Raw genomic sequence first — 15,087 nt, forward strand, 5'->3', positions numbered from 1 at the left:
TTTTTTTTTTTACGCCTGGGGGCTGTGTGTCTAACGAAAGGAGCTTTAACTTAAAGAAGCTTTAACGCAGTGTTTCCCAACCCTTTTGAGGTCAGGGTACCCTTGACCTCACTCTCCGTATCTCACGGTACCCCTGCCGCCACCCTCCACCTTCCCCTCCCATTGCCCCTGCTTGCCACACCCCCCACTTTCCCCTCCCAAGGTGAAGGGAAGCACTGGGGGTGGTGGTGGCTGCTGACCTTGTGGCAGGCCCTGCCCCATGGGCCAGCTCCATGTCCTTGCTGGCGCCGGTGGGAGATACCACAAAAATGAGGGGGGGAGGCAGTGTTGCCGCGGTACCCCTGGGACATGCTCACGGCACCCCAGGGTACCACAGAACCCTGGTTGAGAATGGCTGCTTTAACACTTCTACCCCAAAAGTCTTGCTGGCCTCTACAGTGCTGCTGGATGTAAATCCAGGCATCCTCTGTGTCCCCAAATGTTGCAGGGCTTGACACGTACGAACAGTAAACAAGAACAGAGAAATGTGGATTCAAAATGTGGCAGATTAAGATGGGGTGTTTTATTTTTCCCCGATCAGTACCTTCCTACTTTGTTGTATAGAAATTCCTTCTTAGTTTTAGGTACAACGGAGAACCAGAGTTGGGCATCTCCTTTCAAATCCTGGCAAGGCTGGGCCCCTAGGGAGCAAGTGTAGCCCTTGGTCAGCCTGCAAGAAATGCACAACTCAGGCAGAACCCAGCGGGTTGGTTATGTGAGAAGAGGCCCACTGGTCTTGGCCCCTGGATCAGTTAGTTGACATTCAGCATGAAGACAGGCTTCAGGAAGCCAGCGGCTGGGAAGATTCCCTGTCACAAACAAAATGGAGCCATGGAAGTCACGTCTGAGGTAACTAATCCATTTTAATAAGCTACATGGGTTTGTTACAACTTAGGAATGGGAACCGTCCCCAAGAATCAAAACCATTTCCCTGTCCTATAAGGTGCGAGTCCTCTTCCCGTCCTCCCCTCAAATGCATATTGCTACAAATATATTTAACACCTCCGACAAGCCGGCTTTCCTATCCTAAATTTGGGCTTAAAACAGTGTAGTTTCTTCTGGGAGCCAACAGTGCCCCATTGCTTCGTTCTCTCTACATAAACCCGATTTCTTTAAAACATGTATAAAACTGAACAGTTGGAAAGAACGCGTCTCCCTCTCGACAATTCTCCTTTCGGCTTGCAGCACAAACACTACAAAAGAAAACCGGCTACTAAAAAAAAATTCACATTTCTTTAAAAAGGTCTTTTGTACTACAGTAATAGATACACCGACATTGACTCCAAAAATTTCCTATTGCTTATAAATAAGAGAACTGATATGATGAAGGCAAAGGTCCTCAAACCCCGTCCCCCCCGTTCCACTCAGGTTGCCCTCTGCTAACCAGCAGCCCAACACCACTGTAAGAAAGATATTCTTAGACTAGTCAGCTGTACACAGGGGTGCCTTCTTGCCTCCCTTGGGCAGAGGACAGAGAAAATTCAGCATCAAGGCAATGCCAGAGAGAAGGCAGCTGGAGGGTTAGTATCCTGTCAGTATCTGTTTTTTAAAAAAACAGACGTGTAATGGCTTTGGAATGTCTACACCATGTTGGGGGGGGGGGGGCTTTCCTGAGCACACTCCCCCCTTCAAGAGGCAAATTGGTGCTTGAGAAGTGTCTGCCCTCTGCCAGAAATCTATGAATCAAGATACCACGAGCTGCACAATAGACAAAAGTCCCTGAATCCCCCAGGCCAGCAGGAAGTCTCTAGATCAGTGGTGGCGAACCTTTGGCACTCCAGATGTTATGGACCACAATTCCCATCAGCCTCTTCCAGCATGGCCAATTGGCCATGCTGGAAGAGCTTTGATGAGAATATGAGTCCATAGCATCTAGAATATAATAAGAATTCCATACATCTAGATGGATAAAAGATGAATCGTACAACAGTCCTGCTTGTTGTCTCGTTGCTGTCCTCCTTCCTAGGCATAAGGGAAGGCCGCCATCCCTTAGAAGTTGACTAGCTGGGCTTGGTACACGCCACCATCCTCTTCCAGCTGGAAAAGAGAGAAACAATTACATTGGTACGCAGCACAACAGGGGATCCAACCTTTTTGAGTCGGTGGGCATCTTTGGTATTCTGACCCAGCGTTGTGTGAGCAGCTACAAATTGAGGAAGAGACTCCAAGGGCCACCCAGTCCAACCCCCTGCCATGCAGGAACACACAATCAGAGCATTCCGGACATATGTTCATCCAGCCTCTGTTTAAAAACTTCCAAAGAAGGAGACTCCACCACTCTGAGGCAATGAATTCCACGAATGCCAGCCACAGATGCAGGCGAAACGTTAGGAACAAGATCTACCAGATGGCGGCCACACAGCCCGGAAAATTTACAGCAGCCAAACACTGGTACCATTCAGCCTGATTCATCCTCTTCTCTTAGTGAAATTGTATTACGTTTATCAATGGTTCTCTACCTCTATCGCTTACATTTTCACTCCTGGTCCCCTCTCGTTTCCCTATCCCAGTAGCCATTTAGGCCCGTGGTGGGGAACCTATGGCATTGCAGATGTTCATGGACTACAATTCCCATCACCCCCTGCCAGCATGGCCAATTGGCCATGCTGGTGGGGGCTGATAAGGTGAGAATCGATGGCCCCTGATCATCAATCAGGTACAAATAGGCTTCCTCCTACTGCTTCTCATGTAAGGTTTAAAAAACAAATCTGAAGACCCCTCTTTGTTAATGAAATAAAAATGAATGGATACTCTGAGAATCCTCTACGGTGTCTCACACCTGACATCTCCCAGGGATGCCTGCTTCAGGAATACCGAGGCCCAACTTCTCTATCTCAAAACAGCTGCTCCTTGCCGGGAATTCATTTCTCTCACAGAGACCATCTGAATCCCCACTGTAAGTCATCTTAATTTGACGCGTGATCCTGGGTTAAGCAATTCAGGTGGCCGTGCAGCCCTGACGGTGGTCCTCTTTTTCCCTCTCTGCAAAAAAAACTCACAAGACTAAGCCCTGCTATCTAGGGTCGACGGCCCTGAGTTGGGGAACACGTGGAGTTTGGGGGGTAGTATCTGAGAAAGATGGGATTTGGGGAGGGAACTCAACAGGGTATAATGCCATAGAGTCCATTTTCTCCCAATAAACTGATCTATTTTGCCTGGAGATCAGCTGTAATCCCAGGACAGTGATGGCGAACCTATGGCATGGGTGCCAGAGGTGGCACTCGGAGCCCTCTCTGTGGGCACGCGCACACAGAGTTCATGGGGGGGGGGGGAATCAACCCTCCCCCCCCCCACATCTAGACTGGCCTGGGCCACTGACATGACGTGTGTGCACCACGGTGAGCAGGGAGCACTCGGCTGGCAAGCCTGATGCCTGTGCTCCGGGTGGCTGTTGGCGGGGGGGGGGGTGTGTGTGCAGAGGAGGCAGAGATGCTAGAGAGGCACAGAGCGGTGCACACAGGACTTGCTGGAGGCTAGAGCAGGCTGGCCCCTGGTCAAGCGGGTGGGGCGGAGGAAGAGGGAGCCAACCGGTTTTTTCTAAACTAAAACCTCAGCATTCAGGTTAAATTACCGCATTGGCACTTTGCGATAAATAAGTGGGGTTTGGGTTGTAATTTGGGCACTCGGTCTCAAAAAGGTTCGCCATCACTGTCCCAGGAGATCCATAACTACTGCCCCACTGCTAACTCAGGAACTGCACCTTGCGGCAGGGTGGAGAACATACCTCATGGTCTGGTTTGAGACGGGCAGGTTTCTGGGCCACAGGTGGCTTTTTCAAGATGCCCGGCTTGCAGGCCACGGTTGGTTTCTCCGCTTCAGTGTTCTCCGTGCAGATGCCGGCCAGAGCGTAATGCTGCCGCCTGAGCTCCCCGAGGCGAAGCCGCTCGTTCTCCAGTGTCTTTTCCAACTCCAGCACCTTCACCTGCAAAGGACAAACGTTTCTTGTCAGTCACCAGAGAGGGGAGCCATCCCAGCTAACAGAGGGCCCATCGTTTGCAGTGAAATACACCCTACGTACGCGACATGTGGCAGTTTGTTTAGAAGAAGAAGAAGAAGAGTTTGGGTTTATATTCCCCCTTCCTCTCCTGTAGGAGACTCAAAGGGGCTGACAAACTCCTTTCCCTTCCCCCCTCACAACAAACACCCTGTGAGGTAGGTGGCGCTCAGAGAGCTCCGAGAAGCTGTGACTAGCCCAAGGTCACCCAGCTGGCGTGTGTGGGAGTGCACAGGCTAATCTGAATTCCCCAGATAAGCCTCCACAACTCAAGTGGCAGAGCTGGGAATCAAACCCGGTTCCTCCAGATCAGCATGCACCTGCTCTTAGCCACTACGCCAAGTTAGTAAAGACTGGAGTAGAGAATTGTGGTCCTTGCTATGACTCCAGGTGTCTCTTTAACCGTTCCTTGGTCCTATTTTTTATTTTTTTTATAAAGCATAGACAGACATGGATATTTCTGGATAAAAGCCAAAGAACGGTTTACATAATTTGAATAATTGTAGCATTATCGAATAACATCATGCTAGTTAAAGAAAGAAATCCTAGGTAGGATGGTTGTGAATAATTAGTTAATGGTTTGAAAACAAATAGAGTCAATCCCAGGTACCCAGGATTGTCGTATGCTAACAGTCGTATGCTAACAGGCACTTTGTTTTTATTGACTCCTCAGCCCAGAGGCGTAGCTCCAAGGGGACTGGGGGGGCAATGCACTGGGTGCACGCCCCTATGGGGGCATGGGAAGGGCGTTCTGGGGGGGCATTCTGGGGAGGGACGGGGGCATGGCTGGGGTGGAGGACACACCAGTACACAGGGCGCTTCCCCCCTTGCTACGCCTCTGCCTCCACCTCTATCCTTCCTCAGTCATCAAATAAGACATGAGAAAGGGCCGACTATCCCCTTTACAAATCCAGGCTCAAGCAACGGGACAGCTTTGCTGAAGAAGAAGAGAAGAAGAAGAGTTTGGGTTTATATCCCCCCTTTATCTCCTTGCCCTTCCCCCCTCACAACAAACACCCTGTGAGGTAGGTGGGGCTGAGAGAGCTCCCAGAAGCTGTGACTAGCCCAAGATCACCCAGCTGGCGTGTGTGGGAGTGCACAGGCTAATCTGAAGGCAAATTCACCCAACTTTAAGAGCTAGTGGCAGCCATTTTTTTAAGCCTTCCAGTATGCTTGCCCTCATCTGAGGTAGCCACGGGACTGTTACCTTTAGGATGGGGAAGCTTTCTTGGGAAAGAGTAAGGACCGGGTGTACAGACCCACAGAAGAGAGAGGGCCTCTCTGGCCCTCCACTTGTATCCCTTGTCATGAGGAAGAAACCAGTGGCAGCTGATAAGTTTTCCACTCCTGCCCTTTCAGACTCTTCAGCCAAGAACCCACTTAAAAGTTCCAGAGGACCACTCACGTCCCCGCGGCACTGTCCCCACGCTTGCACGTGAGACCGCTTCAAGGATTGTGACCTCAAACACACTTCCTCCTGCATTTTCAAAGACTCATGACCCTATTTCAAGGACAATACCTGTGACTCCATTTCCTCCTTCTTGAGTTTTATCAAGGACATCCCGGAGAAGTCCATGGTATCTGGCAGGAACAGAACATAGGAAAGAAGTTACACGTGCCTTCTGTGGCAAAGAAGAGAAGGGTTAATCCCCAAGGAGACACCCTGAAAAGTGGCACAAAAATATTCTCCTCACATCTACCAGGGACAGTGATGGAAACCAAACAAAACTTCCTGAAGAGCACCCATTTCTGTCTGCTGCTACCCAACAAACTGTGTCTTGTAGCTCCGTAAAGAGATCTTGAGAGTGAGGATCTGGGAGAGAAGGTTACAGCTCCCCCTCTTTGCCTTGCCCAGTGACACTGGACTGGTCACTTTCTCTCAGCCTAACTCACACTTCTGAGGGATCTTGTCAGAAAAAAATGAGAAGGGAAAATGCCTTCACCACCATGTGTTCCTTACAGAAAAGGAGGAATAAAAATGGACTAGCCAGATAACTCTTTGGGAACCAGTGTGTTCGTTTCATCAGGTACACAGATGTGTTACATCCAGTCGGCGGAGATAGGAATGTTTTTAGGGGTCCCACTACACCAGTGGTGGCGAACCTATAGCATGGGTGCCAGAGATGGCACTCAGAGCCCTCTCTGTGGGCACCTGCAAACAGAGTCACTCCCCCCTCACATCTATGCTGGCCTGGGCTGCTGGGCTCAATTATTAGCATTAAACCGAAGACCTAGTTTTGGGGAAGCAGTGTAGGTAACCCTGTTAAGCACTGTTAAACCCCACTGATTTTCATGCAAAGAACTAAAGCGCGATCCTTTACCTGGGAGTAAGCTCGGTTGCTGGCAATGGGGCTTGCTTCTGAGTAAACCCTCCTAGGGTCGTAATTCACTCATTGGAAGAGTTGCACGGTTGCTTCAAAGCAAAGCCACCGACTACCACCAAGCTTACTCCCGAGTAACGCATGCCTCTGAGCCAACCGTTTTTTCTAAACCAAAAACTCAGTATTCAGGTTAAATTGCCGGGTTGGCACTTTGCGATAAATAAGTGGGTTTTGGGTTGCAATTTGGGCACTCGGTCTCGAAAAGGTTCGCCACCACTGCACTACACACTTTGCTATTTTGTTCAACGCCAAAACTTGTTTTTAAATCACTTAAGTCCCAGATTCTTAGGAAGCTGAATTTTGAATTTAACACCTACTGCTGCATTCTCTCCTCCACCACTGAAAGACATCTTGTGGCGAGAGATAGCAGCGCACAGATAAATGCAGTCGAAGCTGATTAGTTTGAACTTCTCTTTCTGAGGCAGTTTGTATGTGCATTGAAAATACCACGTACATGAAAACCTCCGAAGGTTTATTGAAACCAGATATTTCTGGATGCTGGCAGCTCGCTGTGGGTTTTCTTACTAGCTTATAGAAACTCACTTTGAAGTTCTGACATGAATGAATTGTTTACTTTGACAGTTTGTAAATATTGCAGTATGCTCTGTTTTATAGCCCCGTGTGTAGACACCGTTCACACTCGGTTGGCCTCTCCTCCCACCCGGCCCAACTTGAAGGACGCCACCTCACCTCGCTCTTCAACCTGCTCTTGGCCTGACTTGGTGGAAGCCACAATGTTGGCAGCCCTCTCGTTGACGGAGCGTGAGCACTCCTGCAGTTTGCTCAGGTTTCTGCTGTTCTTATCCGCTTTCACCTGCACCAGACAGAGAGACTCTGAGCGTTTCTCAGCACGGGGAAAATGCACAAGTCAGGTCTTTTGCGTACAGCCCAAAACTGGTTGGCAGGCTTGAGTGCAGAAGTTTCAGCAGAAGCAAGTGAGGCTTTCCTTAACCAGTTACCTAAATTCACCTCTCTTTCCTTTTTTGCTGTCAAATCGCAGCCTGATCTACATCGACCTTGCAGGGTTTTCAAGGCAAGAGAAGAACAGAAGTGGTTTGCCATTGCCGGGCTCTGCATGGCAACCTTAGACTGTCTTGATAGTCAACCATCCAAGTACTACCCAGGCCCGACGCTGCTTAGCTTTCAAGATGGAGTTAGCCTAGACCCCCCTGGTTGTGTCCGATTCACTTCGGGGGTCCTGATTTAGAGTGAGGAATCCCAGAAAGTCAAAATGAGGCTTGAACGGAGTTGTTTCTGAAGTCCCAAGCACTGTCAGATGCTGCCAATGGAAGGGGTTGGGGGAGGGAAATAATTATGCATGAAATGCAACATGCTCGAGGGGCCAGGTGAGAGGAGTTCTGCGAGGGCTCTGAGTTGGATTTCTTTCCTCTTAAACACACAGCTAGGAGTCATCCACTGCTCAGTGCCTTTTCCACCAAGGGCAATCTGAATTCCGCAAAAGCGAATCAAATTGCAAAAACTAAATGCATTTGCATGCATGTGGTGGTTTTGCTTCTGCAAACCACAGGGACAGAGACTGCAAATCACCCCAGTCTAAACGTTGCCTGCTGGAAATAAGTCCTGCTCAGCTCTTTCCTGACCTCCAGAATTTCAGTGGCCTTCGCTAAGGTGTTTCCCGGTCAGTCCCTAAAGCCAGCTTGCTTTTCCACCCAGGGGGTTTACCTTGGAAGCAGCTACGAGCTGAGCCGTGCTGGCCGCGATCTCGTGTGAACAGACAATCAGTTCCTCGTATTTTCCCGTGTGCAAGACGACCCTGTCTGCAGATTCCCTAAAGTGGCATAAAAGGGGAAAATGTACAGAGGGGAGATCAAATGCAATCTTTTGCCTGGTGATTAAATTCGACTTTGCATTCCCTTGTCACGTGCATTAGCACTCTGGTGGAGGAAAATGTTTTTAGAGAAAGAATGACTGACAGGCAGTGGTGGGATCCAAAAATTTTAGTAACAGGTTCCCATGGTGGTGGGATTCAAACAGTGGTGTAGCGCCAATGGGGCTGGGCGGGGCACAATGGAGGCGTGGCCGGGCATTCCGGGGGGTGGGGTATTAATAATTTCTCTGTTACTGTAAAAAACTCTTACTGTAAAAAAAAAGTTCCTAATTTCCAGCTGGCATCTTTCTGTCCATAATTTAAACTCATTATAGCAAGTCCTATTGTCTACTGCCAACAGAAACAACTACTTCTCCTCTAATTGACTGCCTGTCAAATACTTAATACTTTCAAATACTTAATTTTGTTTCTAGAAATCAAAAGGAGGATACTTTCCTTAAACCAGGAACTTTACCATATTTCTAGAACATGTTTTTAAAACAGCCCAAGAGGGAGAATTATCCCGTTTTCGACCTTCGCTAACCAGCCACATAGGAAACAACAGGACTTTATGATTTTTGGAATTTCTAACAGAAAAGCGGACCCAATTAGTAACCCCCTCTCGGCACACACAAATAATTAGTAACCCACTCTTGGGAACTGGTGAGAACCTGCTGGATCCCACCTCTGCTGACAGGGTGTGAAGCAAGCTGGGAAGCAGACCAGATACCTACACGAGCTGAGTCGCGCCCCATCCCACGGCTTTAGAAGCAGAGATCAGACCCTCCGTCCAGCGGGAGTTCTTGGCATAAAATTCCTGGGTGGTTGCTGCCCCCTAGTGTCACAGGAGAGATAAAACTCAGTTGCCTTTCGCACAGCACACAAAGACTATGCTACAAAACAGATGAAGCTACTGAACAGCCAGCCATTCTGCCTGAAAACCACTGTCCAATTCAGACTATCTCTACCCCTTATTTGGAGAGGTTTCTAGGCGGGGCTGAGCCAGGCTTCTTAGAGAATATCTGTGCCTGGGGGCAATACAGGTACTACCCCAAGCTCCTTGGAAGGCAGAATAAAAATGAAATTCACAGATTTTACTTTTGAATAGACATTTTTATGCCACCTTTCCACCCAGTTAGGATTCCCCAAGGTGGAAAACATTAAAACAGTTAAACAGAAATGAACACAAACATTAAAAACATTTGAACACAAACGAAACAAAAAACCTTAACTAGTTGGAGGAAGATAATGATAGCGGGAGACAGACTGATCTCCCTGGGGAAGGAGTTCCAAAGTTTTGGCACCACGACCAAAAAGGTAGTTTGGCACCTGCCAAGGCCCAGCTCCTGGCTCCTGCCAACCAGAGTCCGTTGGTTCCTGAAGTCCCAAAGAGAACAGAGGATGCCCCCTTTTGCTGATGGGAGAGGCAGCCAATTAAAATCCTCCATATCCATTTGAGTCTTGGCAGCACCATCAGGGCTTTAAAGAGATGGGAAAGGGTCATTTCCCTTCTGCATGCATGTGTATATATGTGCATGCACACACACTCCCTGGGGTGGCATGCTCAGTGGGGGAGGCATCTCGCCACGTGCTATTCAAGACCCAGCACAGGCTGCTGAAGAAATGGTGAAAACACACACTGAATTTACACACAAAACCTTACCCTTCCACTTTCCACAATCTCCTTCTGCAAGTGTGTAGACGTCAGGACAAGAAGCCGGATGGCCTGAAACCACAACAGCAACGCGCTATTACTCAACTATTTATGCTTTAGATTTCCAGTACAATAAAGCCCCCTCACTGATATCCTTGGGAGATTGTTCTCTCAGTGACAAAGTTTATTTTATTTTTTATTTACAAGATTTATAGTTTGCCTTTCTCCCTGGCACTCTAGGTGGATTACACCGAGGACGGGAACACAGTCCACAAGATGGGGCATTCAATAAACAGTTTAAAAGGTAGATAACCACAAAAACCACCTTTATTTGGCATTTAAAAAATAGGTTCTAGAGCGTTGCCAGACATTTTTGAAATACAAATCAAGAGTACATTCAAAACGCAGACAGGAAGACTGTATATAGCAGTATACATTACTTAGAAAGTTCTGTCACTTGTAAAAGAAATTTTGCTACTTTTTCCAAGAGCATGACATCTGTGTTGTTTAACAGGAGCTCCACATCAGAACTGTCAGAGTCTCTTTCAGATTTGTCTAGGGCCAGCCTGGGAGAGAAATTCCTAATGCCCACATATCTCGGACAGTCAAGAATAATGTGTGCAAGAGTCTCCACTTGATTTTTACAGTGTGGACAAACCCGATTCTGGAGAGGGATGGATAAGTAACGACCCTTTGTAATGGGCGATGGGAAGGTATTGGATCTGCCCTTGTGATAATCCATCTCTGTTGGGAGTTTAAAAGGTTAGTGCAGTGGTGGGATTCAGCAGGTTCACACCACTTCGGCAGAATCGGTTGTTAAAATGGTGCTTGTAAACAACCAGTTGTTAAATTATTTGAATCCCACCACTGGAACCGGTTGTTACATTATTTGTAGAACCAACCAGAAATCTAAAAAACTGAAGTAAAGAACATGACAAGTGTGTTGTGGGTTTTCCAGGTTGTATGGCCGTGTTCCAGTAACATTTTCTCCTGACGTTTCGCCTGCATCTATGCTGGCATCTTAATGCTGGAACTACTGGAACACGGCCTTACAACCCGGAAAGCTTGGGTTTTTGTTAATTAAAAAGGCACTCACCTTCATCAAGTCTGTGCATGAATTCAAAATTCTTTTGGAAAACAAGAAATATGACAATTAATGCTTTTAGCACAACTGAGTAAAACAGATTTGTAATTAACATTTAAAAATATTGAAAATGCAACAGACATGTCAAGAAGTTGCCTAATAAATGCTTAGGGCAAAAAGACCACAAACATTTTTATCGGCCATAGCTGTATCCCTCCTTTTTTCTAAAAAAGGCAGAAGGCAGCTACTTACTATCCTCAAAACAATCCTGCAAGGTAGGCAGATCAAGCCAGAAACCACCAAAGGCTGATCAGGGATTTAAGGTGCAATTATACTGTTAAAATATGCAATTATACTGTTTAGAAAGTGTTTTTTTAAAGGCAAAAACAAAACCCTGGGTAATATTAACAAGAAATACTTGATAATGGGAACTGTCTTATGCAGAGCTAGTGATGTGTTTAGGCTAGAATCACCCCACACAATGCAGGCCCCAAAAGCAGCCGCCCTACCATGAAAATATGCCCCTCTCTCTACTTTTCTTATATGGAACAGAAAAGGGCCAGAAATCCAAAAACAGCTTACAGCACGCAAAACCCACCCCCTTCCCCTCGCCACTCACCTTTCATTTACTTCCAATTTAACCCCAGAACTCTCTATCCTGGCCTGGTTCATCATTTCCTGCACAAGAACGGGAGAGAGCGGCATGCAGAGATTACCAGATAGGCCCACAATGAGCTTCTAAGAACTGCATTGTCAGCTTAGAACTCAGCACCCCTCTATGCTACATATCCAGCATGGGCCAGCCAGGTGCTTTCTGATAGCTCACAAAAGACTTCCTTGGATGTCCTGATGGAGGAAGCTAAACAGGACTGACCCTGGTTGTTATTTAGATGGGAGGCCACCAAGGAAGTTCGGGATTGCTTGCAAAGGCCGGCAATGGCAAACCATCTCTCTCTCTCTCTGTCTCTGCCCTGACCTGAAGGGCCCTGGCTGGCCTGATCCCCTCAGACCTCAGAAGCTAAGCAGGGTTGGTCCTAGTGAGTATTGGGAGACCACCCAAGAAGTCGGGGGTTGCTATGCAGAGGCAGGGATTGGCACATCTCTTGCCTTAAAAACCTATGATGGATCACTGTGAGTCAGTTGTGACTTCACAGCCAAAAGAAAAAGGCTTCCCAAGGTTTACCCAAGAGAAGAATTTATCCCATTGGCCAAGGTACTAAGTAACCAGACCTGAGTATGATGGTTTCCCCCAATTCCTTTACCCGATTTGTCTGGCCCCAACCCCTGGTGAGCAAGCAGATTAAACCCCAGGTCACAAATATCGTTAGTAGATCAACCCATCACTCACTATATTCCTTAAAAGTTGTTCTCCCTTAAAGAGAATTTCTCATGTTATCCCTAGTCAAACTCTCTCCCCTCCATCCCAATTCAGCCTTCCAGAACCTTCCAACCAGCCAGTAACATAACTGGGGAATTCTCAGCCTGAAGAGATGCCAGAATTTCACCATCCTGTACTCCCTGGTCAAGCAAGTTCAGGCTACTTTCTGAGCATCAACAGAGTGCAACTTATCCCTCTCCCGGCATGAATGTAACTCAGACTAGTGGGAGGTGAAACAGCGGCCTCTGCCTCCTTTCTGTCAGCAAGGTCCTTCACAATATGCCTTAGGACCATGGTGGCGAACCTTTGGCACTCCAGATGTTATGGACTACAATTCCCATCAGCCCCTGCCAGCATGGCCAATTGGCCATGCTGGCAGAGGCTGATGGGAATTGTAGTCCATAACATCTGGAGTGCCAAAGGTTCGCCACCACTGCCTTAGGAGAAAAAAGTCGTTCCTTTTGTCTGCACGGTGTTTCGTGTTAACAAATGTAGGGGGGAAACTGCCAGTCTCACCTCTATCCTCCTGACCGCATCCTCAATCGCTGCCGAAGTGGAGGCCATCTCTTTCTCAACCATGTCTCCTAGTTCTTCTTGACGGATGTCCAAGCTTTTGGGCCTCAGTTCCTGTCCCCAGAAAAAAGGAAGAAATAGAGCAAGGCCTCAATACGAAAATAAAGAGTCAGGCCCTGTGGATCTGGTGATGGCCACTAACCTGGATAGCTTTAAAAGGGGCTTGGACAGATTTATGGAGGAGAAGTCGATTTATGGCTACTAATCTTGATCCTCTTTGATCTGAGATTGCAAATGCCTTAGCAGACCAGGTGCTCAGGAGCAGCAGCAGCAGCCCGTTGCTTTCACATTCTGCATGTGAGCTCCCAAAGGCACCTGGTGGGCCACTGTGAGTAGCAGAGAGCTGGACTAGATGGACTCTGGTCTGATCCAGCTGGCTTGTTTTTATGTTCCAATAACACTGGGCTTCCCCCAGCAGCAAGAGCCTCAGATAAAGACAGAGTTCACATATAGATGTTATGAGTCGAGGTGTCCAGTTGCAGAGACCAGCATCGGTCTCTTGCCACCGGGATGTGACAAACACTCAACTAAATACTCCGGACCCAACAAAACACGGCAGTTAGAAGCACACAGCTGGAACAGAACTCGAGGGTCATCTAGTTCAACCCCCTGGGCAATGCAGGAAATTTGTGACTACTCCCCCTCTGCCAGTGACCCCTGCTTCATGCCCAAGGGAAGGCAAAAAAATCTCCAGGATCCCTGCCCAGGCTGGCCTGGAGGGAAATTTCTTCCTGGCCCCAAAGTGGCCATCAACATTACCCTGGGGTGTAAGAAAGGGCAGCAACGGCCGAGTGCTAACTCATTCCTTCCTGCCCTCCCTGTCATGATCTGCCTAAGTTCACAGAATTTCACAGAATCATAGAGTTGGAAGAGACCACCAGGGCCATCAAGTCCAACCCCCTGCCATGCAGGAACACACAATCAAAGCACTCCCAACATGTGTTCATCCAGCCTCTGTTTAAAAACCTCCAAAGAAGGAGACTCCACCACTCTCGGAGGCAGTGAATTCCACTGTCGAACAGCCCTGACGGTCAGGAAGTTCTTCCTAATGTTTAGGTGGAATCTCTTTTCCTGCACCTTGAACCCATTTGCACTGCTTTTAAGCAGCCTCTGCTTAAAAGCCTCCAAAGGAAGAGAGCCCACCACCTCCCAAGGAGGCCTGTTCCACTGAGGAACCGCTGTGAGGAGGAAGGTGTGTTCCTCGTGAATTGCACTCTGTGAATCCAAACCTCAGCTCTACTCAGCACATTTTTATCCTGCCCTTTGCATAAGGAGCAGCAGGTGGCAAATCAAGCCTTCCCACCATTGTTTCATCATCGTTAGGCGATTAACAACCGAGCATAGATTCAGACTGGCATCTTCAAGATCCGCATCCGACTCTCTAACACCCACCCACCCCCCGCCACACTGGCTCCATCTCTACCTGTCCCAGCTGTAGAAGATTCTGCAGGGTCTTCTTCACACCGGCTGGATCTGCCTGCCGGAGAGACACTTTGTCTTTCAGCTTGTTTAGATAGTTCAGGCTCTGCTGTCCACAGTCCCGGCAAGTTTCGGTCAACTCTAGCAGCAGGGGAGATAAACACCAGAAATGTGATTTGTGGCACCGAAGCAAAATTCCAAAGTCTTCTGAACACAAAATGGAATGGTCATAGACAGGACCTCGGGAGCCAACGGACAGTCTGGACAAAGTTCTTAGCAGGTTTGGACGTTTAATGGATACACCGAGCTTGGAAGCAAGGCAAGGCTAGAAGCGGAAACAGTGACCTGCAAAGTGAACCACAACATTGCTGCCACAAACTAGCTCCGCTGCAGCCTCTCTTTTATAGCCAGCCTCCCATTCGTTAGTGCAATAACCTCTTGCACCTGGGTTACTTCAGTCTGGCTCCTGCAAAGAGCACCTTCCTTATGAGGAGAGGCTGCAGCATTTGGGACTCTTTAGTTTGGAGAGGAGACGTCTGAGGGGGGATATGATTGAAGTCTATAAAATTATGCATGGGGTAGAAAATGTGGACAGAGAGAAATTTTTCTCTCTTTCTCACAATACTAGAACCAGGGGGGCATTCATTGAAAATGCTGGGGGGAAGAATTAGGACTAATAAAAGGAAACACTTCTTCATACAACGTGTGATTGGTGTTTGGAATATGCTGCCACAGGA

General features: G+C 48.0%; 1 protein-coding gene across 2 annotated transcripts in view; it reads right to left on the reverse strand.

Annotated features, from left to right (window-relative positions):
- Nucleotides 1–884: 884 nt before the first annotated feature.
- Nucleotides 885–15,087, reverse strand: part of HIP1R (huntingtin interacting protein 1 related) — a 75,414-nt gene continuing 61,211 nt past the window's right edge. The window contains exons 22-33 of one of the 2 annotated variants that reach the window (XM_048514470.1): nucleotides 14,355–14,491; nucleotides 12,875–12,985; nucleotides 11,600–11,658; nucleotides 10,993–11,023; nucleotides 9,906–9,968; nucleotides 8,977–9,077; nucleotides 8,098–8,203; nucleotides 7,105–7,228; nucleotides 5,553–5,614; nucleotides 3,764–3,961; nucleotides 1,947–2,076; nucleotides 885–1,801 (exon numbers count right to left, since the gene is read on the reverse strand). In XM_048514470.1, coding sequence (XP_048370427.1) covers nucleotides 2,029–2,076; nucleotides 3,764–3,961; nucleotides 5,553–5,614; nucleotides 7,105–7,228; nucleotides 8,098–8,203; nucleotides 8,977–9,077; nucleotides 9,906–9,968; nucleotides 10,993–11,023; nucleotides 11,600–11,658; nucleotides 12,875–12,985; nucleotides 14,355–14,491 — 1,040 coding nt within the window. In that variant the 3' untranslated portion in view covers nucleotides 885–1,801; nucleotides 1,947–2,028. Of the gene's footprint in view, nucleotides 1,802–1,936; nucleotides 2,077–3,763; nucleotides 3,962–5,552; nucleotides 5,615–7,104; nucleotides 7,229–8,097; nucleotides 8,204–8,976; nucleotides 9,078–9,905; nucleotides 9,969–10,992; nucleotides 11,024–11,599; nucleotides 11,659–12,874; nucleotides 12,986–14,354; nucleotides 14,492–15,087 lie in introns of both variants that reach the window. The other variant, XM_048514469.1, reaches the window with a different exon arrangement.

This window comes from Sphaerodactylus townsendi, linkage group LG13 (genome assembly GCF_021028975.2).
Source record: "Sphaerodactylus townsendi isolate TG3544 linkage group LG13, MPM_Stown_v2.3, whole genome shotgun sequence".
Classification (NCBI taxonomy): domain Eukaryota; kingdom Metazoa; phylum Chordata; class Lepidosauria; order Squamata; family Sphaerodactylidae; genus Sphaerodactylus; species Sphaerodactylus townsendi.